The sequence below is a fragment of the Pseudochaenichthys georgianus genome, chromosome 19 (assembly GCF_902827115.2).
Source record: "Pseudochaenichthys georgianus chromosome 19, fPseGeo1.2, whole genome shotgun sequence".
Taxonomy (NCBI): Eukaryota; Metazoa; Chordata; class Actinopteri; order Perciformes; family Channichthyidae; genus Pseudochaenichthys; species Pseudochaenichthys georgianus.
Window position 1 is genome coordinate 23,536,170 of NC_047521.1, and position 26,416 is coordinate 23,562,585.

General features: G+C 44.0%; 2 protein-coding genes across 5 annotated transcripts in view; one reads left to right on the forward strand and one right to left on the reverse strand.

The window, feature by feature from the left end:
• On the forward strand, nucleotides 1-9,929 carry LOC117464773 (WD repeat domain phosphoinositide-interacting protein 1-like). Of its 4 annotated transcripts, XM_034107435.2 has the most exons (13): nucleotides 1-55; nucleotides 148-422; nucleotides 2,206-2,288; nucleotides 3,490-3,683; nucleotides 3,801-3,897; nucleotides 4,093-4,190; nucleotides 4,954-5,046; nucleotides 5,119-5,189; nucleotides 5,643-5,750; nucleotides 6,317-6,481; nucleotides 6,571-6,678; nucleotides 7,301-7,440; nucleotides 8,625-9,929. In XM_034107435.2, exons 2-13 carry the CDS (start codon nucleotides 337-339, stop codon nucleotides 8,744-8,746), a joined length of 1,365 nt encoding a protein of 454 aa, XP_033963326.1. In that variant the 5' UTR covers nucleotides 1-55; nucleotides 148-336; the 3' UTR covers nucleotides 8,747-9,929. The 4 variants fall into 4 exon arrangements, with proteins under 4 accessions (XP_033963326.1, XP_071062918.1, XP_033963327.1 ...); XM_071206817.1 differs by lacking the exon at nucleotides 1-55 and having other exon boundaries at nucleotides 62-422; XM_034107436.2 differs by lacking the exon at nucleotides 1-55 and having other exon boundaries at nucleotides 62-422; nucleotides 3,514-3,683.
• The window catches only part of arsg (arylsulfatase G), a 27,084-nt gene continuing 10,496 nt past the window's right edge, over nucleotides 9,829-26,416 (reverse strand). Inside the window, exons 4-12 of the mRNA XM_034107870.2 lie at nucleotides 21,605-21,840; nucleotides 16,473-16,587; nucleotides 16,211-16,357; nucleotides 14,380-14,567; nucleotides 13,643-13,723; nucleotides 13,438-13,546; nucleotides 12,873-12,993; nucleotides 12,669-12,759; nucleotides 9,829-11,198 (exon numbers count right to left, since the gene is read on the reverse strand). Of these exons, the coding sequence (XP_033963761.1) occupies nucleotides 10,870-11,198; nucleotides 12,669-12,759; nucleotides 12,873-12,993; nucleotides 13,438-13,546; nucleotides 13,643-13,723; nucleotides 14,380-14,567; nucleotides 16,211-16,357; nucleotides 16,473-16,587; nucleotides 21,605-21,840 (1,417 nt within the window). The 3' untranslated portion in view covers nucleotides 9,829-10,869. The remainder of the gene's footprint in view (nucleotides 11,199-12,668; nucleotides 12,760-12,872; nucleotides 12,994-13,437; nucleotides 13,547-13,642; nucleotides 13,724-14,379; nucleotides 14,568-16,210; nucleotides 16,358-16,472; nucleotides 16,588-21,604; nucleotides 21,841-26,416) is intronic.

The window sequence follows — 26,416 nt, forward strand, 5'->3', positions numbered from 1 at the left end:
GCGTTAGAGTGACGCATCCTCCCATCAGCTGTTTTTGTTTTGCTGTGTGAATAATGTAAGTTAATAACATTATAACAACAGTCTCGACTGACTCAAGTGAAAGCGGTTACTGATGAGGTGTTATTGTCTATCTTTTATCCTCTTTAGACAGTTCACTCGGTGTATGATGCGGGTTATTTGAGACAAACAGCCCGCACATTCCTCCCCCCCGAAGAGTGTGATCGTGGCGTTTGGAGTCGGGGGGCTGAGGAGGGGAAGCGGGTTCCGGCGGGGATCGACCCGAGCCCAAGGCCTCCGACCTCGGCCAGTGAGAGGAGAAGCGATCCGGCGGCTGCCATGGAGCCCCAGGAGTCCCAGGACGCTCCGGACGGCTTGGAGGAGCAGCGAGCCTTCATCTGTGCCTCCTTCAACCAGGACACCACGTAAGCGACCTGCGGGCCCAGCATGAACTCAATCTCCTCCATGCACCATGCATAATTATTTACAGTCTCATTTACATGGTCTGGTTTATTTCTTGTCACCTAGAACGTATGCAGCTGTGTGTGTGGGGCTCAAATGTATCTATGCTGTGTTTTTTATTTAAACTTGTAGATTAGTCCTTAGCAGCTAAACTGAAGTGCACATTTAGACACTTAGTAACCAAACTATTGTGCAATAAGACACAGCTTAACACCATTGAGTGAAAATAGACATGTTATATTATGTCTCAATCAAACCTGACTGTTACATATGTATGTATGTGTCATTCACAGGGTCTGGTTTATTTCCTGTCACCTAGAAAGCAAGCAGCTGTGTGTGAGGGGCTCAAATGTAACTACAGGCTTCTGTGTTTTTCATTTAAACGTATATTAGTCCTTAGCAGCTAGACTGAAATGGGCAAATGTGTTAATCTACAAAGCTTGCTGCACATTTAGACACTTAGTAACCAAACTATTGTGCAATAAGACACAGCTTAATGTAAATATGCATATTTTCTATTGTATATTGTCTTGTCTTTGCTTACCTCCTTGATTTATGACACCAGTTAACATACCATATTACATTCTTAGAAAGTGGTTAAAATATTCAAAGGCGTTATTGTCATATGTATAACAGCCACAAGGTAATTGTTGGCAATACAAATATTATGTCCCCGGCTCCTTCAACAATGCAACAGTAAAATTAAGACATGTAAAAGAATTACACATTAGTTGTATCGTAGCGCAGATGTAGTAAAATAGTGCAATAACAAAATACAAAAGATGTTAAGGTGAAAGTAAAATGCAGGAATTAATAAACTAGTTTTCTCAGCGATGCTATAGGAAGTAGCTGGAAATCAGATGTTCCTGTGTCATGTATTTTTTTAATATTTTTGATCACTCACACCTGCATTGCAGAGGCTCACTGTCAGGCTCTATTAACTAGGATAACAGATCCAGCCGAACACAGGTGTGTCAGCTTAAAACAACATCTGCTGTGGCGATGATTGTACAACTAACCAGATGGCCAAACAGTCAACCTGGCGTGTATATCTCCTTGTCATCATGTTCTTTTCAACTTCAGCCATGATAAGATAAGGTAAGCTTCCTTTAGAGGGGGGGTTAACTAATTTCAATGGAAGCTGCTGTGTTAATGGCTGTGCTCTCTAAACAAGATAAGATAGTGGGATAGAAAATCATGGGACAAACTGACCGTTATGAGATATGCAGTTCTACACTTTGTGTGTGTGTGTGTGTGTGTGTGTGTGTGTGTGTGTGTGTGTGTGTGTGTGTGTGTGTGTGTGTGTGTGTGTGTGTGTGTGTGTGTGTGTGTGTGTGTGTGTGTGTGTGTGTGTGTGTGTGTGTGTGTGTGTGTGTGTGTGTGTGTGTGTGTGTGTGTGTGTGTGTGTGTGTGTGTGTGTGTGTGTGTGTGTTTATGCATGGTTAATCCTATTCCTTCCTTCTTTCTGACCAAATCCATTCCCTAATCTTTTCTAGTAATACCAAACAAGTACAAAAGGTCTTCTAGGATTATTTTACTCCGACAAGGGTAGACTTTATGTATCAAAATGTCTACATCAAATGTTGTAACTGTGTGTGTTACTGCAAAAATAACCCGATTTCATGTGACAAGTTTAATTGAGGACTATAATTTACCTACAGTATTTTAATGTATTTTTTAACCTTTAACAATAGTGGATGTGGCTGGTGGTAATATGGTCTTTGTTTTCTTTCCTTCTTCTTGTAGTTCTCTGTCAGTGGGCACAAAGACCGGCTACCGGCTGTTCTCCGTCACCGCTGTGGACAAACTGGACTGCATCCATGAAGGAGGTAAGATGGACATTGTGCTTTAATGCTATTGTCGAGAGTTTGGTCTATTGTGCTTCTATAATATGTTTCCTTTCAGAGTTATGGGAAGAAAGATAACATGTACTTTATTGATCCCAATTTGGGAATCTTTTCACATTTTTGAAAGTCTCGTCTATTTGTGTCTCACAAATTACCCAAAAGTGTGCATTAAATAATGTCTGTTTTGCATATTTAAACATAACATTTTAGAAAACTTGTCACACAAAACCCAATTATCTTTATGAAAGTAAACTAGGGATTTTTTTAAGTGATGCCTTTTAGTTAAAGATGTGTCCTCTGTGAACCTCTAGTGACTTGGAACATGTGTGACATATTCACAACAGTTATTATTCAGGCTCCCCTCCCTAAAGTGTCACACTGATGAGTAATGGCAGTCCACACAGAACTATCTGAGCTGTGGTCAGGTTCACCTTGATCATACAACATGGCATGCCCCATCATGTTTGCTGTTCTGCATGCAGAGGGCAAACACAGGGACACTCAATGTGCCACTCTTTAAAGCAACAACAGAGAAAACGTTTGGTGTCATCTTTGAGGAAGTTCAAGCACAATAATGCTGTCATTGTCTGGGGGCTGACAGTTTCTCTTAAAGGGACAGTTCACCGTACAATTAACATGGATACCATTTATAAAACTAGCTTGTTTTGTTGCTAGTTGGTTTTTGTTGTAACCCTCTTGTTCCTGAATAGATTAACACTTCCGTCTGGGCAGTGATACAGTAGGCGGATGTGAAATAAAGTAGTTCCTACATGCTCACAACCAAGTCTGTGTTTAATCTTGAGTAATCAGGTCATGATTTCTAGAAAGAGACATTGCTGTTTCGTTTTTTTTATTATTTTTGCTGCTTTAAGACACTAAAAGCCGAGTGCCATCTAGTTCCATTATGTTGAAGAGAAGGCAGACATTTTGATTGCCTATGTCTCTAGCACTGTGCAACTCACACCAACACAATCAATACTTATCCCTACAGGGTTTGATGAGACATTTGTATTCTGTATGTATTTTAAGGCTGAAGTGTCCCTTTTGTTGGTAGCGAAGCATGAGAGAAGTAGATCCACAGTCATTTGTAAAGAACATGGAGGAAGTTATATAGGAATTGACGACATAAGATTGTGTATTTGCCTTCACTGACCAGAGATGTGATATGCAATCCATGTCCAAGGTCTCCCTCTCGTCCCTCTCCCAGTAGAGTGTCCAGACGTGTACATCGTGGAGCGGCTGTTCTCCAGCAGCCTGGTGGTGGTGGTCAGTCTGTCCATGCCCCGCCGGATGAACGTCTACCACTTCAAGAAGGGCACAGAGATCTGTAACTACAGCTACTCCAACGACATCCTCTCCGTCAGGCTCAACAGACAGGTGAGGACAGGAAATGGATGATTCTGGACCTGTAATCCTCAAAAGCTGTTGATTGTTGTTTGTCCTTTCAATACACGTTATATTTGGAGATCTATTTGTTTGTGTCCATTATCTCAGAGGCTGGTGGTGTGCCTGGAGGAGTCGGTTTACATCCACAATATCAAAGACATGAAGCTACTCAAGACCCTGCTGAACACCCCCACCAACCTCACAGGTACACTCATGCTGTTGTACAGACATATATTGTCAAAATAAGACTTTTTCTTAGACTCTGACCTACATTTCATTTACATTTTTAGATATGGTAAAGGGAAGGGCAATTATTGATCAAATATGTATGTTAAAGAGTAACGACAAGGACAACATTGGAGGGTAAAAGGCCTAAATCCCCCTCTGTTCTCCCCTGCAGGTCTCTGCGCTCTCTCTGTTAACCACAGTAACTCCTACCTGGCGTACCCCGGCAGCGCCACCATCGGAGAGATCACCGTGTACGATGCCAACAACCTGGTGAGGACACATTGATATTAAACAAAGCAACAAAGTAGAAAATGCAGCTGATTCAACTTATTTTGATAAGTGTGGACATCAGTGAAGTGTTGGTTCTGATTCATTTAAACATATAAACTCGAAATCTCAATTCAATTCAAAGTATGTACAACATTTTTTTATATATAGTATATTTTGCCACTTAAAGGTGGGGTAGGTACGTTTGAGAAACCGGCTCGAGATACACTTTTTGTTATATTCCATGGAATGCTCTTAACATCCCGATAGCATTGAATATCTGAAGTGCTTTGACAACAAATCCATAAAAAAATTTCATCTGTAGAAGCCGTAATACTAAAAAGTACAACCAATCCGTTTAGCCGGGCCGGCTAAATGGATTGGTTGTACTTTTGGCCTACCTGCCTGTCAGCCTTCCATCGGGGCACACACTTATCTCGTGCCCTCATTGGTCATGTGCGCGTTCGTGTGTGTTGGAGGAGGGGCTCTATAAGGAAGTGGCAGATTTTCTCCGGTTGTGTATTTTCAAATTCTAGCGATCGCGAGCCGGTTTCTCAAACTTACCTACCCCACCTTTAATGTTTATTATTTGTATGAATTCTTTTTCTTTTGTATTTCCTTTTTTTTGTTTATTCCCTTGTTAAAGTCGTTTTATGTGTTTGTTTTTAAAATATAATTGATATGCTAACGCCCATCCTGTTATGTTGTAAACAAAATGTAAAAAAAGAAAAAATGTATTAAAAAAACCACACATGTACCCCTTTAGAGCACTTTGACCCTGATCCAAGCCCACGACAGTCCCCTGGCGGCCCTCGCCTTCAATTCCTCCGGCAGCAAACTGGCCAGCGCTTCAGAAAAGGTGAGCATTATTTCTCTAACGCTCAGTCTTATTACCCACAATCCTCTTTTCTGACCACGCTCTCCTCCACAGGGCACCGTTATCAGAGTCTTCAGCGTTCCTGAGGGACAGAGACTGTTTGAATTTCGCCGAGGGATGAAAAGGTTAGCATTTATATTTTCATATCGTACCATCAAATCTTAATAAGCAAATTAGGGACGAGATGGTTCATGCTGTGTGCCAGGGATTAAACAAAGGGCTTGTGACAGGAAGTACTGCAGTCTAAACGGCCTCCTACCACTCATCAGTTCAACTTTCATTTTTAAATCTTCACTTCGTGCAAACTGCATACTTTGCATACTACGTTTCGTTTTTTGTTTACCATCATACTGTATAGTATTATCTTTGGTATCATTAATGCTAAGTAATGTAAAGTGATAACTGTATGGTTGTCTCCTGCAACTTGATGATCATGTTTTAATCTTAACAACATGGACAAAAGTCTACATACGGGCTGAATATGGTCGTTATGGGCTTACGCACACACAGTCTGTGCATTTATTTTCAAATCTAAAATGTGCATTTATTCCTAACTGTTTTGTTGTTTTCTGTCTCAGATATGTTAGCATCAGCTCACTATCCTTCAGCGCAGACGCCCAGTTCCTGTGCGCCTCCAGTAACACTGAGACCGTCCATATATTTAAACTGGAGCAGCACAGCCCCAGGTACACACACACACACACACACACACACACACACACACACACACACACACACACACGCACGCACGCACGCACGCACGCACGCACGCACGCACGCACACACACACACACACACACACACACACACACACACACACACACACACACACACATACACACAGTTGTGTTTCTGCTTGTTTTCTATATACTAATTACCTGACTAAGCTACGTTACAATGTTAGTGTTTCTGGTACTTTCATTAAAAACCAAATTAAAATGTATTATTTTGGATCCCTGGTTAAATGTATCCCTCGTAAACATAATGTATTTCCTTTTTTCAAAGCATTTACCCATGTATCTCTCTGTATAAGGAGTCTGCTTCCCATACATTGTCCTTCTCTGACCCTTGCATGGTTCACAGAGGGGCAATGCATGAAATGACCCTCTGCTGTGCTCCCAGTGCGAGGATGGGTTAAATGCAGAGGTCACATTTCGCTGTGTGCGCTGTACTGTGTGCATGTGTGACAAAACAAAGAGGGTTTTATCCTCCAATTCTCTCTTCAACCATGACCCATGTCGTTTCCTGCCAGTCAAGATGAGGAGTCCCCCACATGGTCAACCTACATGGGTAAAATGTTCTCGGCAGCCAGCACCTACCTGCCCTCCCAGGTGTCCGACATGATGCATCAGGACCGAGCCTTCGCCACGGTGCGCCTCAACATGTTCGGCCTGAAGAACATCTGCGCCCTGGCTACGTGAGTCCAAAGTCCGACCGGAGAGGGATGATTTTTTTAACAGATGTATTTATAAGTCTTTAACATCTTGTGCTTGTTTTGTTTGTCAGGATTCAGAAGCTCCCCCGCCTGCTGGTGGCGTCCTCAGACGGGTGTCTCTACATCTATAATGTGGATCCACAGGATGGAGGAGAGTGTGTTCTGGTCCAAAAACACAGGTGTGTGTAGATGTCTGGAGGTAACAAATATTGAGTTGTGCACGGATGTTGGATTTTTGTAGATAGACCTAGAAGTTAGCATCGCAAAGGCTCCCTCAACAAAGCAGTAATATTGCAGGAAATAAGATCTGTAACAAACATATTTATGATACTCAAATGTTTTGTTCAGCAAAGAAATCTCCACATATTAACGCCACTTTTATTGCCAGAAGTAAAAAGCTAACATTAGGCTATAAAGGAAAAACATCAAGGTCACATGACTGCACGTCAGCACCGCTAAGCTAAAGGCGGCTAATGTTAGGCATGATGATGTTTACTAGAATAATTTAGCCATTTGTTAGCAGCCAACATGTTAGGCACATAGAGGCTTCAGAAATCCAACCGTGGGGTGTTCACTGATATATTTAATGTAGTAGAACAATACAATTTCTCTTAAACTTAAACATTTCTCTAAGGGTCTAACCAGAAACCCATTCAAAAAACGATTGAATTGAAACAAGGGGGAAAAAGAGCTCAAATGCTAACTAATTTCATTATTTCAGCTTTAAAATGTGGCATTAATTTGTGCTTGTGTCGAAGGGAGTTGTGTGTTTCAAAGTCTCTGTGTGCTCTGCTGCTGCAGGCTGTTTGAGTCCGGTGAGGAGCAGGTAGAGGAGAAGGAAGAGGAGGATCCAGAGGACGGTTGTCCACCACCAACCAGCCAATCATACGCTGCCACTGTGGCTCTCCCTTCAACCCCGCCCTCCTCCACCACTCTCATGGGTACAGTATACTTATCATAAACTCAAAACGGTGTTACTCCCTATATACCATACTGTGAGTGATTCACATTATTCTATCTCTTATATGCTGTGTGTTTAACTTCGACTTGTTTGACAACTCCTGACAACCTGTTTTAAACATAAAGCTGTTTTGCTAAAGTTATTAAATCCTAAAAGTGATCTAGGGTTATTTCGACAAGAGGTTTTCTTAAAATGAGCTTGTATCTCATTTCACTCTTAGTCTTCAATAACTTCTCACTTCTCCTAAATCAGGCAGATGTTATGTAAATAACATTTTATTCAGGTTCAGTATACTTCTATTATTTTAGTGTTTTTGCTATTTTTTAGCCTAGCTGATTCAGGGGGTCCGCGGGGTCTTGAAAAGTATTACAAGTTGATAAATCAATTTAGCGAAAATGAAGGCTATTAAAAAGTATTAAAGGGCATTTTCCAAGGTATTACATTGTGTAGCTTGTTTTCAATAAGTATATGAATTGTCCAGAGAGGTTGTGTTCTACAGTCTGCCTGAATGTAGTCATGGCGTAGGTGTGTAGTGTGATTCTGTGTAGTTTATTGATGGCATCCTGTTGGATGTGACGTCATCTGAACAGGACGTCGCACACTCACTGCTCGATAGCGCGAAGGTCTGTTTACGCCGGTTGCTAAACAACATCGTTATGGGGAAATGCAAGTCTGCGTCCAAATGGTTGGAAGATCAGGAGGAAGGACAATCAATACTGTATATAGTCAATGTGAGGTGAAGTGTGTCGCCAAGGTAACCGGTTAGAACTCCAAGTGGCGATGAGGTCTTAAAATGTTTGGAAAGGGTCTTAAAGAAGGTCTTAAAAGGTTTTACATCTGACTTCAGGATTCCTGCACATACCCTGTGATTTCTGCATTTTGCTACACAAAAATCATGATCCAGGTTTTTCCCTAGTATAAATAATAACCAATTATCTATTGGGTTTGGATTATAAATTAAGGTTGGAGGAAGAAGACAATGTTAAAAATTGTCCATATTCACACTCAATATAATAATCAACTCTGAATCACCGATAGCACCTATACAGTCGATAATAGAACCTAACCTCCCAGCTCTGACAGCAGGAGATGCAATTCTTTCAAAAACACGACACAGTTGATGAAAAAGGGCCTAGAAAATCCTCCTCTTCCCTCTCTCCCCAGGTTACTCTGAGGAAGGTGGAGCCCAGACAGGTGACGTTATCCCGGAGCACGAGTTCGCCGAGAGCCCCGTCTGCTTGGACGACGAGAACGAGTTCCCTCCAGTCGGAAACCAGAGTAACTGACCAAACCCTCGTGCAACATAACAATCAGACTTCAGTTTCACGCAGGGGAGAAATATTCCTGTGTGGAGACATTGTGGCACCCCCCTCCCTCTCACATGTACCCCTGCTGGCCTAGGGTCACCTCATGTTACTTCCTGGTGTTTCTGTACTCTGTTCCTCTTTCATGTTTTGTAAGGAGTATAGAGTATACAAAGTGTAGAAGCTCCGCCTCTCATTAAAACACATTTACAACATGTGAGACGAGTTCAAAGACTGCTCCGCTTTGAACTCCCGTATTATTCCATTAACAGCTTTTTGGTTTAATATTCCGAAACCTAAAAACACTGACGTCATTGTCAATAAATAATACCATGTTAGCAATCAGATGAACATTTTATTTGTTGATGTGTTAATGAGCAGACTGAAGGTAGCAGAGATCCTTGAAGCTGATTCTCTAAAAAGCTCTTAAAAAACGTCAGTGAAAAGATAACTTTTTAACAGCTTCTAAACAAACCAAGCGCAGTCATACAAATATAATATAAAATGTGTCAACTCTCTTGTTTTCTGTCACTTATTCATCCTTTAAAAAAGCCTCTGAGAATCAACCTTAAGGGCATTTTTGTTAATGAGGAATCTGGGAGTTTATCAACGGGCATTCGAGGTGTCACATGATACATGCAAGAAGTGTTATATGAATGGCAGATGCAGCTGTCATGCTAATTATGGTAGCGATAGATGAGAATAAACACCTGATAATAAATGTGGAGCAGCCGCCTGATGGTGGCGTTACAGGTCCTTGAATTTCAGCGATATCCTGAAGACCTTTTTTTATTTACTACATTATGCTGACTACATTAAGTTAGTCATTTTTACTTTGATTTATGAAATATTCTTTTGCTAAATGTATTACATCCACGCATAGACGTACCATGCGTGAATATCTATTGAGGATTTTTACTGTGTATAATGTATATATAACATTTATATATAGTTCTGTTGTAATAAGTAACACCAATTGATTTGCCAAAAGGTGGCGCTGTTAGGACACCTGTCTGTTTGAGGAGAAAGAGAGAATCATTAAAGCGGAGAAAAGGTTCAACCTCTGCATTTTGTTTTGTTCTTTTATTTTTTTAAATATCATCATTTGTGTAGCTGGTGTTTAAATCTTGTATAAAATCTCACAAATAAAGCAAAGTTTAATTAACGCATTACACTGAAACGAAATTATTTACACATTGCTGGTTTGTCTTTACTGTTTGATTAGTCTTGTTTTTCCCAAGTTATTGACCGCATGATAAACTGGCCGTTTCTCAATGTCGAGTACACCTGCTGCACAGCCACTCTTTCAAGTATATCACGTCAGCGAGTGGCGCCGAATGCTGGGCATTTAACATGCATTTAAACAGTCCTTCGGCGCCACTCGATGACGTAGTATACTTGATCTATACTTAGGTTTACTCGACATTGAGAAATGGCCTGTATCTTTGCTCTGCTTGTTTGAACATGTCGAACCTCCCAAAAAACCACTTCTGCAAACAAACAGCTGATCACATCGTCTGTGTGCTTCTCTTTAAGCCTATTGTGTGGTGAGTGGTTTCCCCAAACTCAACTATTATGCTTTTTTGAGTTTCCCCTTTCCTGTTGTGATATAGGTTTTTGTGCTCATGGTCTGCGAAGGCTAAAAGGCAGGTTCATATTTGTATTTAGTGTCTCTACTGTGTCTCTACTTTCTCATCCTGCCTGTGCTGCAGCACCTCTTTTCACCCTCTGTCTGAAACCAGAGCCCAGTTTGCTCTGATTGCTTCGCTGGCTGGCTCTGTTTTGATTAGTCAACTGCTTTGAGATGTCCCGCCCCTTAGCCTATCATGTACGATGTGTTAGAGCACTAGCCAATAGAAGCACAGTGTTACATAGTGACGTCAGCATGTCCTGGAAATAAAGAAATGAGTCCAATGGAGGCGTTTTCAGGCGGGGGGGAAGTGTGTGGGAGAGAAACTGCCTCTCGATGGACTTATTTCAGACTTTGCAGACCGTTAACATGCACACAAACCTATATAACACACTACAGGAAAGGGAAAACCCCCAAAAAGCTAACGAGGGCCTCTTTAAGATTTAAATCCTGTGTCAGATAAAACTCTCCCCCCTCAGCTGAGTGTGTGGCAGACGGTGTGTTCAGGGTCACAGCGGCAGACGGTGTGTTCAGGGTCACAGCGGCAGACGGTGTGTTCAGGGTCACAGCAGGGTGCTGCTGATGCGTCGGTGCTGTAGTCGGCTGCGGACACTGACTTGTCGTTGGCGATGTCCCACAGAAGCTCCTCCCTCCTGCGGGCCATCCTCTGCGCCACCGCCTGGTACTCCAGTGTTTCTGTATCCAGAGGCGTTTCCTCAGACTCGTCGACCTCAAGATCAAATATCAGGGGCGGGTCGTGGAGCTGCTCTCGTCCTGTGGCCCCCCCACACGCCTCAGCTGCACCTGCAACAAGCAAGATGAGTGGGTTTCTTATTACTACTGGGGGAGGAAGCATTCAGAGCCTTTACATGTAACTAGTTTATATCTCTTTTATTTGTTTTATTTTATACTGAACATTTTAGTTTATCTTTTCTTAAGGAAGACATTTAACTTTAGCTTGATATGTTGATATATATATATTGGTTTTGTTATTTTATTTAATAATATATTTTATTGGATTTTAATTTTTAATTTGACCTTTTATTGGGCATTTTACTTAAAATTCTTATATTTATATACTTGTTTTTTATTTGATATTATCTTTTATTGGACATTTTATTTTAACTTTAATTTGTATTTAATTATCTTTTATTTTAGTTCACCTAAAATGTCACAAAATCAAAGAGACAAAGGTAAGTCAAAGGCTGCATAAAAAGAAAAGGACTCAAGTGAAGCACCTCAAATTAGCACTTGTTTTGAGTTGATGGAGCATGATGCTGATATGAGAATTCATCTGCTCATAAAAAGTGTTTTGATTTATACATTGCATTGCATTTAGCTGACGCTTTTATCCAAAGCGACGTACAATAAGTGCGTTCGACCAACAAAATACAAACTTGAAGAAAACAAAATCATAGAGCAAAAACATTTCAAGTGCTACTCAACTGGCTTTAGATAAGCCAGCCCTTTATTAGTATATAAGTGCTTTGTTAATAGTTCTATCCTCGAAGTGGAGTCGAAAAGAGATGAGTTTTCAGTCTGCGCCGGAAAGTGTGTAAGCTTTCTGCTGTCCTGATTTCAATGGGAGCTCATTCCACCATCTTGGAGCCAGGATAGCAAACCCGCGTGTTTTTGCTGATGGGAACTTGGGTCCCCTTCGCAGCGAGGGTGCAGCGAGTCGTTTGGCTGATGCAGAGCGGAGTGCACGTGCTGGGGTGTACGGTTTAACCATGTCCTGGATGTAGGAAGGGCCAGATCCATTCGCAGCATGGTACGCAAGTACCAGTGTCTTGAAGTGGATTCTAGCAGTTACCGGAAGCCAGTGGAGGGAGCGGAGGAGCGGCGTGGTGTGGGAGAATTTAGGAAGGTTGAAGACCAGACGAGCCGCTGCATTCTGGATGAGCTGCAGAGGTCGGATGGCACATGCAGGTAGACCAGCCAGGAGGGAGTTGCAGTAGTCTAGGCGTGAGCTGACGAGAGCCTGGACCAGAACCTGCGTGGCTTTCTGGGTCAGCTGGGGACGCATCCTCCTGATGTTGTAAAGCGTGTATCTGCAGCAGCGGGTTGCAGCAGCGATGTTTGCAGTGAAGGACAGGTTGTTATACTCATACAAATACAGGCAGGCCAATACACTGATACCACCATGTTGACAAAGCATCCACCATGGCAGAGCAAAGCAAGCACCACTGCAGAGACACATACAATAACAATAACTGCAATGTTATACAACTGCTTTTGCTTTGTAGACACATGTGACCTGTGTGTGACCCGTACCTGTGATGTAGAAAGCTTTGTGCTTCCCTGATCGAACGGTCTGCAGGTCACCAAACTCCCTCGCTCCTCCACTGTTAGGGTGGAAGAGAAACTACAAGGCAGAAGAGAAGGATGCAATGAGAACATAATGCAAGACTAACACTCACAATACACAGGGAAATGATGTATATAAAACAAAAACGTATAACGAAAGCTGTTAAGTACCTCATGACCGGTCTGTTCCCCGTGCAGCAGGACATCTGTGGCGTCGATGCCGTCGTAACGTCGGTCTGAGGGGGGAGTGACTCCTGCGAGGGACAGAAGGGTGGGGAAGACGTCCATACCGCTGCAGCAGGACGTAAAGAGGACTGTTCAAAAGGCCCTATTCTGCTAATTATCAGGTTTACTTTTGTATTGTGTGCCTCTTAGTCTTCAGTGACATGTTTACATGCTAACCTGAAAGACAGACCCACTCCCTGCATCAGAATATACGAGAGAAGGTTATTTTTACTAATTTCAAATAATTTCACAATCTCTGTCCCCCCCCTGAGACAAGCACACCAAAAACGAATTCATATTTGAATAAAAGCCAAACATGCAGCAGCTATTGGCTTTTTTCTCTGGTCCAAAGTGTAGGAATGACATTACCATCCCCTGCCTTTTGACCCAGTACAATCAGGGTTGGGCCGCCCATCACACCTGGGTCTTTATGTACACATAGGGTGTACATAAGATATGTTGAACTACTTGAAGGATTTCAAGTCTCTGCTTATTTGTAAAATGGGAGTACCTGAGCAGGGCGGAGCTGCTGGTGTTTGCAGGGATCCTTCCGGGCCAATAGGCCACAGTCGGCACTCTGTGACCCCCCTCCCAGGTGGTCCGCTTAGCCGAGCCTCCACCTAACACAGGCAGAAGAGGACTTTAGGAATGAAACACAAACCTGTTACATGTAGTATTGAACACATGGATCCCTCCTCATAAAGCATATGTAATACCTCTGCTGGTCTGCCATTTTCCCATAAAGGGTCCAACACTTCCTGCATACTGGCACTTCTGTTCCCATGGACCGTTGTCACCTGGGAAAAAAGCACAAAGATGAACCTCTTCATGGCTTTTCGAGAATAACACTAGGGCTGAACGATTAATCGATTTGAAATCGAAATCGCGATTTTAAATGATGCAATTATCAAATCGCAAAGCCTGTGATTTGTTTGACTTCTTGTGTATCAGTCATCCACACCAATCAGAAGTGCTGTGCTCCACATGTACCAGCCATTGTTAACCAATCAGAAGTGGCCCATGATAGAAGGTGATAGACAGATTGATCCAACCACCTGCCAAGTATATTTGAAAGTGCCTGCCCTTTCCAAATGGCTTCCAATGGAGCTTTCCTAGATGGTTTCTGAGTCAGGTTAGTAATGCTCCATCACATGTTTCTATTACAGGGTGAATCTGAAACTGAAGCTTGACTTTAAAGCAACCCAACGGAAGTTTCATGTAAGTTTAGTTCTTTCACTCGTAGCTCGGGCTGCGGGGGTGCTAGAGATGGGAGCACGTTGATGTGACCTTCCTAGCCGGAGATATGGCCGCATTTTACAATAAACTTCCGTTGGGTCGCTTAAAAACAAATATCGCGAATCGAATCGCAATATCTGTCCGAAAAATCGCAATTCGATTATTTCCCCAAATCGTGCAGCCCTAAATAACACTTCAGTCTATCCAGTATATTTACCAGTGAACCAGATGAGTGTGTTGTCTCCGTCCGTGTGGTCGGAGGCGCTCTTCACCGCCCCCACCAGGCGGTCCATCTCCTGCAGGCTGGCAGCGTACACTCTGCCCTCATCTGAGTGGAGAGGGGGGGCGAGGGGGACGTGCATGTGAGCCAACGCTAGGTAGAGGAGGTAGGGCTGCCCTCGCTCCCTGCAGAGACAATAAAGTGGTGGTGTCAAACAACTCATACAGATGACAAAGTATCACACACTGGTTTAAAACGCCACTTCTGTCCCGACAGTGCAGATTTCTTTCAAACATTTTGACTTTAGCAAATTAGCATGGGTGAAACTCATAATACCAATTGCTTTGTCACATTTATACTTGAGAAACGACGATGTTAGTGGTACACCTACTGTATGCTTTTCCTTTAAACCTCAAAATAAATACATTTGTAATATGTGTTGCATTAGTTTCTTTTTAATATTGCTGTTGCAGTCAGAGCTGGAACGCGACCAAGCACATGCGTTGGGGCGTTTTCTAGAAGCCTTATTGCAATAGTGATATCCTACACGTTTGCTAATCAAACAAACAATACTGACATTTTGAACACAACATTTTCAATTTGGTGGAACTACTTTGTGTGTTCTGATGGATTCAAAGTTAAACACTGGTAAAAAAAAAAGAGCTTTGGTTTATTTTGTGGATTTAATCCTGTTCAAAGTGCACTGTTATGCAAACTTGAACATGTCCATGGTGCAATTTCCTTTGGCTTTGCAGGACGGTGGGTTTCTGTACGTTCACTAAATGAAAGCCAGTTCACCGCGAGGTCACATGACTGATAACCGCTGCACTGATTCACACGACCCTGCTCCCAAGCATGCAGAGATCTCTGACTCTCACACACACAGCTGCAAACAGCAGGGATGACTGTCCTTCATTTCCCAAGCTTTCTGCTTTACTTCATTTTGATGAAAATAAATGTACATCAAATGTTAATATCTTCTAAAATAAAACAAAAAGGAACCATATCATTGCTCTTAGGTGACATATTCACTCATTAAAATACATGAAAGACCTACAGATTGGTGATCAAAGTCTAATGAAACTCTCTGCACTTCATTATTTCCCATCATGTGTTAATGTGCATGCCTCTGGAATGCAATACATTAAAATGATAAATTACAAGTGTTAACACGTTTCAGTAGCTGCAGCTGATTCATCTGCTCTTCCTATCTAATTTCCCCAAGTGGACCCAAGTCCAAGTGTGTCCTCAGGTAATCATCCCATAATGCTGATAAACTGCTCCAAACGGTGACAATTACAGACATGTGGCAATGGTATGTCATTTATTGCCGAGTGCTTGGGTCGCTGTTTCCTTCCCTTTTTGAAAAACTCATTTTAGTTCCTCAGTGTCGTCTCCAAAACCACATTTGAGTTTCAGTCTCATACATACTTGACACACTGAGGCTATGTTCCTTTTTGCTCTTGGTATGTTCTGCAGCCGCCCTTACAAAGAATGTTCTGTTTTTGAGGGTATACTATATGGTCATAACCTTGAGTTGCTTTTACTCAGTTGTGCAAAGGATTGTGGGTCCGAATAGCCAACACCTAGTCATATACATTAAAGTTGACCTACGTACCTTAGATGTCCGTTGGATTGTCCAAACAGAATATACAATTTAATTTGACTCTTAGTTCCTTTAGTTACTGCTGTATGTCTCTGATGCACTAAAGGTCACAGGCTTCTGATTTTCTAATTAACAGTTACACCTAACATGCTGATTTGTAATATCATATGAAGAAATTGAAACATATGCATGTAAAATCACTAGGATGCAGCGGTGTTGTACCTTGCACTGCGTATAATCCTGGTAGCAGCAGATTTGTATCGCTCTGTTAGCGTCCACAGGTCCAGTGGCTGCTGCACAATGCTGCTGTTTTCAATCAGAGGAAGGCCCACTTTGGAGTAACAGCCTCCACGTGCACTCCTCTTCAGTCTATGCAAAACATAGGAGCATAATAACATGATTAATGGGTACATGGGTATGTGTGTGTACATGGCGCTATCGTTGTGGTAACCGGTTTTGCAAGTGATTGAGATCAGAGCCACACCTGGTGACGTGAGGTTCAGGAGACTCACAGGGAGGACACTGTGGCAGATTATATCCAGGTATGTCAGTACAGCCCATGTCATTACTGTAGGGAATGCCCAGGTAGTAGTCAAAACCTGCGAAAAGGAGACAATAGACAATATGCACATCTTTATAATTCAGTGTAACTCTCTAATATATAATCATGCTCTTTGGCGAAGGGATCAACTGGACGCGGAGACTGCCCGTCACCTTTAGAGGACAGAGTCACATGACAGTGTTCACACTTTAAAGGTCACCTATTATGCAAAGTCCTCTTCTTCATGTCTCTTCTACATCAACATGTGTCCCCTCTTCTTCATGTCTCTTCTACATCAACATGTGTCCCCTCTTCTTCATGTCTCTTCTACATCAACATGTGTCCCCTCTTCTTCATGTCTCTTCTACATCAACATGTGTCCCCTCTTCTTCATGTCTCTTCTACATCAACATGTGTCCCCTCTTCTTCATGTCTCTTCTACATCAACATGTGTCCCCTCTTTTTCATGTCTCTTCTACATCAACATGTGTCCCCTCTTCTCCATGTCTCTTCTACATCAACATGTGTCCCCTCTTCTCCATGTCTCTTCTACATCAACATGTGTCCCCTCTTCTTCATGTCTCTTCTACATCAGCATGTGTCCCCTCTTCTTCATGTCTCTTCTACATCAACATGTGTCCCCTCTTCTTCATGTCTCTTCTACATCAACATGTGTCTCCTCTTCTTCATGTCTCTTCTACATCAACATGTATCCCCTCTTCTTCATGTCTCTTCTACATCAACATGTGTCCCCTCTTCTTCATGTCTCTTCTACATCAACATGTGTCCCCTCTTCTTCATGTCTCTTCTACATCAACATGTGTCCCCTCTTCTTCATGTCTCTTCTACATCAACATGTGTCCCCTCTTCTTCATGTCTCTTCTACATCAACATGTGTCCCCTCTTCTTCATGTCTCTTCTACATCAACACGTGTCCCCTCTTCTTCATGTCTCTTCTACATCAACACGTGTCTCCTCTTCTTCATGTCTCTTCTACATCAACACGTGTCCCCTCTTCTTCATGTCTCTTCTACATCAACACGTGTCCCCTCTTCTTCATGTCTCTTCTACATCAACACGTGTCCCCTCTTCTTCATGTCTCTTCTACATCAACATGTGTCCCCTCTTCTTCATGTCTCTTCTACATGAACATGTGTACCCTCTTCTTCATGTCTCTTCTACATCAACATGTGTCCCCTCTTCTTCATGTCTCTTCTACATCAACATGTGTCCCCTCTTCTTCATGTCTCTTCTACATCAGCATGTGTCCCCTCTTCTTCATGTCTCTTCTACATCAACATGTGTCCCCTCTTCTCCATGTCTCTTCTACATCAACATGTGTCCCCTCTTCTCCATGTCTCTTCTACATCAGCATGTGTCCCCTCTTCTTCATGTCTCTTCTACATCAACATGTGTCCCCTCTTCTCCATGTCTCTTCTACATCAACATGTGTCTCCTCTTCTTCATGTCTCTTCTACATCAACATGTATCCCCTCTTCTTCATGTCTCTTCTACATCAACATGTGTCCCCTCTTCTTCATGTCTCTTCTACATCAACATGTGTCCCCTCTTCTTCATGTCTCTTCTACATCAACATGTGTCCCCTCTTCTTCATGTCTCTTCTACATCAACATGTGTACCCTCTTCTTCATGTCTCTTCTACATCAACATGTGTCCCCTCTTCTTCATGTCTCTTCTACATCAACATGTGTCCCCTCTTCTTCATGTCTCTTCTACATCAACATGTGTCCCCTCTTCTCCATGTCTCTTCTACATCAACATGTGTCCCCTCTTCTTCATGTCTCTTCTACATCAACATGTGTCCCCTCTTCTTCATGTCTCTTCTACATCAACATGTGTTCCCTCTTCTTCATGTCTCTTCTACATCAACATGTGTCCCCTCTTCTTCATGTCTCTTCTACATCAACATGTGTCCCCTCTTCTTCATGTCTCTTCTACATCAACATGTGTCCCCTCTTCTTCATGTCTCTTCTACATCAACATGTGTCCCCTCTTCTTCATGTCTCTTCTACATCAACATGTGTCCCCTCTTCTCCATGTCTCTTCTACATCAACATGTGTCCCCTCTTCTTCATGTCTCTTCTACATCAACATGTGTCCCCTCTTCTCCATGTCTCTTCTACATCAACATGTGTCCCCTCTTCTTCATGTCTCTTCTACATCAACATGTGTCCCCTCTTCTCCATGTCTCTTCTACATCAACATGTGTCCCCTCTTCTCCATGTCTCTTCTACATCAACATGTGTCCCCTCTTCTTCATGTCTCTTCTACATCAACATGTGTCCCCTCTTCTTCATGTCTCTTCTACATCAACATGTGTCCCCTCTTCTTCATGTCTCTTCTACATCAACATGTGTCCCCTCTTCTCCATGTCTCTTCTACATCAACATGTGTCCCCTCTTCTTCATGTCTCTTCTACATCAACATGTGTCCCCTCTTCTCCATGTCTCTTCTACATCAACATGTGTCCCCTCTTCTTCATGTCTCTTCTACATCAACATGTGTCCCCTCTTCTCCATGTCTCTTCTACATCAACATGTGTCTCCTCTTCTTCATGTCTCTTCTACATCAACATGTGTCCCCTCTTCTCCATGTCTCTTCTACATCAACATGTGTCCCCTCTTCTTCATGTCTCTTCTACATCAACATGTGTCCCCTCTTCTTCATGTCTCTTCTACATCAACATGTGTCCCCCTCTTCTCCATGTCTCTTCTACATCAACATGTGTCCCCTCTTCTTCATGTCTCTTCTACATCAACATGTGTCCCCTCTGTGGAAAGAGACTCTGAAAGTTTCAGGAAAAAAGATTGTCTCTCTTTTTGTCCTGATCCATTTCTATAAAAACCTGTCTGAAAATGAGCTGATCAGATTTTGGCCACTTTATGATGTCATAACGATGTGTTGTCTTGAGTAACCATTAGCCAATCAGCAACCAAGGTAACCCCCCCCCCCCCCCCTTATCACCTGAATCTCCTCCTAGAGCACCATTGAGTTATTTCTAACCAAATGTCTCTCAGAGGGGCGTGGGGAGGGGCTCCTTATTTTCATGTAAAGTAACAGACAGAGAATCAGCACTTTGGAAACAGGGCTGAAACAGAGGGGATTATGGGTAATGCTGCAATGATCTGTTTGGTGTTTGGAGCCAAATACTTCAGAGACATGTTTTCTATATATCTGTGACCTATAATATATTGATGAAAAACAGTATAATAGGGGACCTTTAAAATGGCATTAATTGCCCCAAATGTATCGGTCATTTAATGAATCAGTCTACCTCTACTTATAATTTGTACAAGCTGAACTTCATTCCACGAGTGTTTAAGGATCACTACAGCAATGATCCTGCCGTGGTCCTGAGCAAATCAATGCTAAAGCGGCTTAATTGTGGATCAACCTGTTGTTGCACAAGCCTACAAATTAAAAAGTATTCTCAGGCTAAGGTTGGTGAGGTCGAGGGAGGTGAGTTGGTGGCAATGCTTCACCCAAGAAAGGAATTAGTAGAAGGGGTGGGGGGGTTGTTGTTAAATCTGGCTGTAGGCAAAAAGTTGACGGTGTCGTCTCAGTCAAAACAGCTGCAGGGATAGTTACGACAACTATCCTGCAGCTGTTTCGACTGAGACGGCACCGCAGCGTTCCCTGCAGCGAGGCCGGGAGATCGCTCACACACTCCATGTGGCGGGGTAGATAAGTTCTCTGAGGCCATAACAGTGACCTGGAAGGACACAGCTGAGTGAGACAGGAACGGAGCGTGCGGTCTCGTTGATTAATGTGGCGAATGCAAATGTTTTGGCATTTTAATAATGTAAATCCTTCCACTGTTCAGTGTAGTTGCATGTCAGCAATTATTCAGTTACAGATAGTAATGGTGCCGTTTTACAGATCATAAATGTAGGCTGCAACGGTTGAGTACTTTTATATTTGGTTTTAACCTTACACTCCTTACTCCTCTATGTATTATCTCCCTATAGTTTGGGATTGTAGCAGGCCAGTTTCTATCTCATATGAATATAATGGTGCAGACATGAACACAGTAAGAGGAAATAAATTGTAAAATAGGAACAAATGTAACTATGTTCAAAAACAATGTATCCGAATGGCAGAGCTATGCAGTTATAAAGAGGTAACAACTAAACCGAAATGTGCAACATATACATTTACAGTATGGAATATGAGGATTGGCTCCCATTAAATCAAAGTGTTTATGGGAGGGTTTAGGAGTATATGTCAGTCGAGTCCTGGGTCTTATTGAAGTGCTTCAGGCTAAAAAGATCAGCGTAGAGATTTACTAAAAAAATTGCATTAAGTTAGTTCCTCAGGGGTTTTGGGAATACATGTTAGATGGAGCGTATGGGCCATTGTGTTCTTATTCCTGCAACTTACTCGCACCATTACGTCTCATTTTGTTATATGGTACTATTTTATTTCTTTATTTCCTTGATTTCAACAAATATCTGAAATGTGCTTTAAAGGGGACCTATCATGCAAAATGCACGTTTGTACGTCTTTTATACATGAATATGTGTCCCCGGTGCGTCGGGGAACTCACCAAGTGTCATAAAACACAACCCTCTCTCTTTTCCTCCATACCCAAATCTCTAAAAACGGGGCTGCAACGGATCTGATACAGACTGATACAGATTTGAAATATCTCTGACGTCAGAAACAAGGAGCTCCGCCTATATGGGCAACTCTCCACCCATCAGGGGAATGAGAGGTTGCCGTGGCATGGTAACAGCATGGTAACAGCATGGTAACAGCATGGTAACATGACGCTCGTGCCTCGCCCCCCCCCCCCCCCCCCCTCCTTTGCAGGGGGGCGTGGTCAGCTGCAGCTCATTTGCCTCAGAATCAGCCCTTGCAAAAACAGGGCTGGAATACAGCGAAATGAGGCATGGCTAAAATGCATGATCTGTTTGGTAATTTGAAAAAAAACTTCACAGACATGTTTTATATAGTTATGGCCCTACAATATATTATTCAAATATAGCATGATAGGTCCACTTTAAGTTGGTTCCTCAGGTGTTTTGGGGAATACATTTCAATCTCTCTCTTACCTCTGTTAGTTGGAGCGTATGGTCCATTGTGGCCGAGATGCCACTTCCCGATCATGGCGGTGTAGTATCCCTCTTTCTGTAGGAGCTGTGGCAGAGTGACTTCAGAGAGAGGCAGGCCGGCCAATGAGCTCACAGCGAAATTATGAGTCACTCCGTTTCTCAGGCCGTAGCGTCCGGTCAGGATGGCAGCACGGGACGGAGAGCAGGTGGAGGCCGGAGAATGGAAATCTGTCAATCTGGAAAAATATAGGACAATCTACAGTATATGACACCCCTATGATTATAGACATTAGGTTAGATTAGATTCCTTTATTGTCACTACACAGAGTACATGATTACACCATCGGGAATGCTTGGAATTTCGCTGTACGTTTCATTTCATTTTATTTTTTTTGTTGTTGAGCGGAACAAATAAAAACGAAATGAAAAGTACAGCGAAATTCCAAGCATTCCCGATGGTGCAATCACACATACACTGAACAAAAATATATAAATGCAACACTTTTGTTTTTGCTCCTGTTTTTCATGAGATGAACTCAAAGATCTAAAACATTTTCTATATACACAAAATAACCATTTCTCTCAAATATTATTCACAAATCTGAAAAAATCTGTGATAGTGAGCACTTCTCCTTTGCCGAGATAATCCATCCCACCTCACAGGTGTGGCATATCAAGATGCTGATTAGACAGCATGATTATTGCACAGGTGTGCCTTAGGCTGGCCACAATAAAAGGCCACTCTGAAATGTTCAGTTTTATCACACAACACAATGATTGGCTGTTCAGCTTAGCGAATCAGTGCATGAGAAGCGAAACGGAAGTGAGGGACCCAAACAAACTATTAAGAAGGCAAATCTGAGATTTCATTGAACTCCAGCTCTCGACACAGGTTCAGGAAAGCCCCATGAGCTTCTCGCTGTAGAGTAAAAATGGAACGCACACGCTATTTGCTGTTTGTTTATATCACACAGTCTGTTCTTCTTCTCTCGGTGTATCACGCAGTCTGTCTTCCGGTTGTTGCCCCTTTTGAATGACGAATACACACTACAGCCACCTGCTGGTAAGGAGAGTTATTGCCACTCACGCATGTGCAGTTCGTACGTGCAACTTGGCCGTCGGCTGAAGTCTTTGCGGTGTGTTCCAGTGCGAAACATGGCCAAGACGCAGGAGACATGAGGCGAAGTTCCGTCGGGATGTGTTCTTTGGTGTTCTTTGGTGTCAGTTTGGTGTGTAAGGACCTTTAGAGACACAGTGGAGGATGCTGATTGGTCTGTAATTGGACATCATTGCCTTATCCCCAGATTTAAAAATCGGTGTCACCGTGGCCACTTTCCAGGACGATGGAACTTCCCTCGTGCTGATAGATTGGTTTAATAGCATACTGATTGGTTTTATTAGACCGTCGATATGTGTCTTTATAAAGTTGGTGTCTAAATCATCTGCATCCCTAGCCTTAGAACCTCTTAACCCTGAGATTATATGTGTGTGTATCTGTCACAACCTTAAGGAGAACCCAAATGCAGCACTCGAGAAACCAAGGAGAATTGGTAATACACTTTATTGGCGATTCCACTGGATCTGAGGAATACCAACCGAGCAGTTTAACGCACCGGAGGACAGCGGGCAGAAGGTGAGTCAGGGACAGGCAGAGAGTCAGGGAGTAAGCGAGGCGGTCAGCGTTGATACAGGCAGGGTCGGATAACAGGCCAGACAGGATAGTCGAGGGACAGGCAGGATCAGGGTACAGGCAGAGCAGGCAGATCGAGGACAGGCAGGGTCGGAACCGGGTAGGCAATCTAGTATCAAACGCGGGAAAGACAAGCATGAGGCAAAGTACAATCTGGCAAAGAGTGTGTGTAAGGTGCGGGTTTAAATACTGGCAGAAGCTAATGGGTGCAGAAGAGAAAGAGAGTGAGCTAACGAGTGGGTGTGGAAAACAGGTGAGACAGGTGAATGGAAAACTACTGGTGAATGATGGAGCAGACTATGACAGAACTCCCCCCCCTTAATGGACGGCTCCTGATGTCCCTAAATGCTAATCTACAGATGAAGGTGGGAGGTGGGATTAATACTCATCTGAAAAAGTTCTTTCGGCCTCCCTCTCCTGCCCCCTGTGGGAATCTGCGTCCTCATCAGAAGCCGGCCCCTCGCTGTCCTCCTCTGAAGAGCTGACGGTAAGAGGAGAGACTCTCCCTGTGTCTCTGCCCGTCGACGTGACGGTTTTAGACGGTTGCTCGGGATTACGCCGATGGAACTCCCTGATGAGCCGGGGGTCCAACACATGACGAGCTGGAACTCAAGCCCTCTCCTCAGGGCCGTAACCCTCCCAGTCCACCAGGTACTGGACTCCTCTTCCTCTGCGACGGGAACGAAGAAGTCGTCGGAGAGTGTACGTAGGCCCGCCGTCAATCATCCGGGGGGGATGGTGGGGGAGGGACCCCAGGAACCAAGGCACTCTCTCGGACAGGTTTGATCCTGGAAACGTGGAAGGTGGGATGGATCCGCAGAGTCCGAGGCAGTCTTAGCCTTACTGCTGCGGGATTGATTATCCTGACAATCTCAAAAGGTCCAATGAATCTAGGTGCAAGCTTCTTCGAATCCACCCGTAAAGGAATATCCCGGGAGGAAAGCCATACCTTTTGGCCCACCTAGTAGACAAGTGCTTTGGAACGTCGGCGGTTGGCAGAGGAGGTGTACCGGTTGGCCGAACAAACGAGAGTTCTCCGGGCTTGATTCCAGGTCCGTCGACAACGACGGATGAAAGCCTGGACGGACGGACAGGTAACCTCTCTCTCCAGGGCCGGAAAACAGAGGGGGTTGAAACCCGTAAGCACACTGAAATGGGGACAGCTTGGTGGCCGAACTGACCAGAGTGTTGTGGGCGTACTCGACCCAGAGCAGTTGTTTAGCCCAGGCCGCTGGGTGCTTGGAGACTATACAGCGTAAGGTCGTCTCCATCTCCTGGTTCTTTCTTTCTGTCTGACCGTTGGATTGCGGATGGAAACCGGATGACAGACTGACCGTGGCCCCAAGGAGCGTGCAGAATTCCCCCTAGAACACCGAGGTAAATTGAAGACCATGATCGGAAACCACATCAGTAGGCAGCCCATGGAGCCGGAACACATGGAGCAGGACCAGCTCCGCCGTCTCTTTAGCTGAGGGGAGCTTGGGTATCGGCACAAAATGAGCCATCTTACTGAATCGGTCTAGCACCGTCAAGATGGCAGTGTGTCCGTTGGACGGTGGCAGACCAGTAACAAAGTCCAGAGAAATGTGAGACCAGGGGCGATGAGGGATAGGCAGAGGTCGTAGGAGACCAGCAGGAGCTTGGTGAGAAGACTTGTTTTGATTGCAAACAGGGCAGGCATTAACAAATTCCCTGGTGTCCTCCTTAAGTGTTGCCCACCAGAACCTTTGCTGGACTACCTCCCATGTGCGTTGGATCCCAGGATCACAGGCGGTTCGGAGGACCGGCACTGGGTCCCGGCTGGTCCTGCTGGGCAGCCTTGACCCTCTCCTCCACCTCCCAGATGAGAGCGGCGACGAGCTGAGTAGTCGGAAGGATGGTGTCCAAGCCCCTGGGAATGTTACCTCCCTCTCCAAACTGACGAGAAAGCGCGTCAGCCTTAATGTTCAGAGAACCAGGGCGGTAGGAGAGGGAGAAATTGAACCGAGTGAAGAAAAGGGCCCATCTAGCCTGTCGGGAATTCAGTCTGCGGGCCGACCGGATGTACTCCAAATTCTTGTGGTCGGTCCACACCAGGAAAGGTTGACTGGTCCCCTCGAGCCAGTGACGCCACTCCTCCATAGCCAACTTCACTGCTAGCAGCTCCCGGTTTCCCACATCATAATTTCTTTCCGCTGGAGTCAAACGCCTTGAAAAGAAAGCACAGGGATGGAGTTTTTGGCTGTTCATTGCTCGCTGAGACAGGATGGCTCCCACCCCCATATCAGAAGCATCCACCTCCAAAACAAACTGTCTTACAGGATCGGGTACTCGGAGGATGGGAGCGGAGGTGAACCTGGCCTTAAGGTTCTGGAACGCCTCCTCAGCCGAGGAGGACCACTGGAACATAACCTTAGAGGAGGTCAGGGCTGTGAGAGGAGCGGCCAAGGTACTGTATCCACGAATGAACCTCCGGTAGAAGTTGGCGAACCCGAGGAACTGTTGTAGCCGCTTCCGGGATTCTGGAACCGGCCAGGAAGTGACTGCATCAACCTTGGAAGGATCCATCTCGATGCTCCCCTGTCCCACGATGTATCCCAGAAAAGAGACAGAGGATGTGTGAAATTCGCACTTCTCCGTTTTAACAAACAGTGAGTTCTCGAGCAATCTCCTGAGATTGGCAGTTCTGAGACGTGTTCTTTCAGCGTCTTGGAAAAGATCAGGATGTCATCCAAGTAAACAAACACGTGTCGGTCCAACATGTCTCGGAGCACGTCATTTACCAACGCCTGGAATACTGCAGGGGCGTTGGTAAGCCCAAAAGGCATGACTAGGTACTCGTAGTGCCCCGAGGTGGTGTTGAAGGCGGTCTTCCACTCATCCCCCTCGCGAATACGAACCAAGTGGTACGCGTTACGCAAGTCCAGCTTGGTGAATACGGTTGCTCCCTGCAGTAACTCGAATGCAGAAGAGATAAGAGGCAGTGGGTATCGATTCTTGATTGTAATGTCATTAAGACCCCGAAAGTCGATACAGGGCCTTAGGGTCTTGTCCTTCTTCTCCACAAAGAAGAACCCTGCGCCAGCAGGTGATGAGGACGGGCGAATAATCCCAGCCGTCATTGATATAAGTCTCCATGGAAA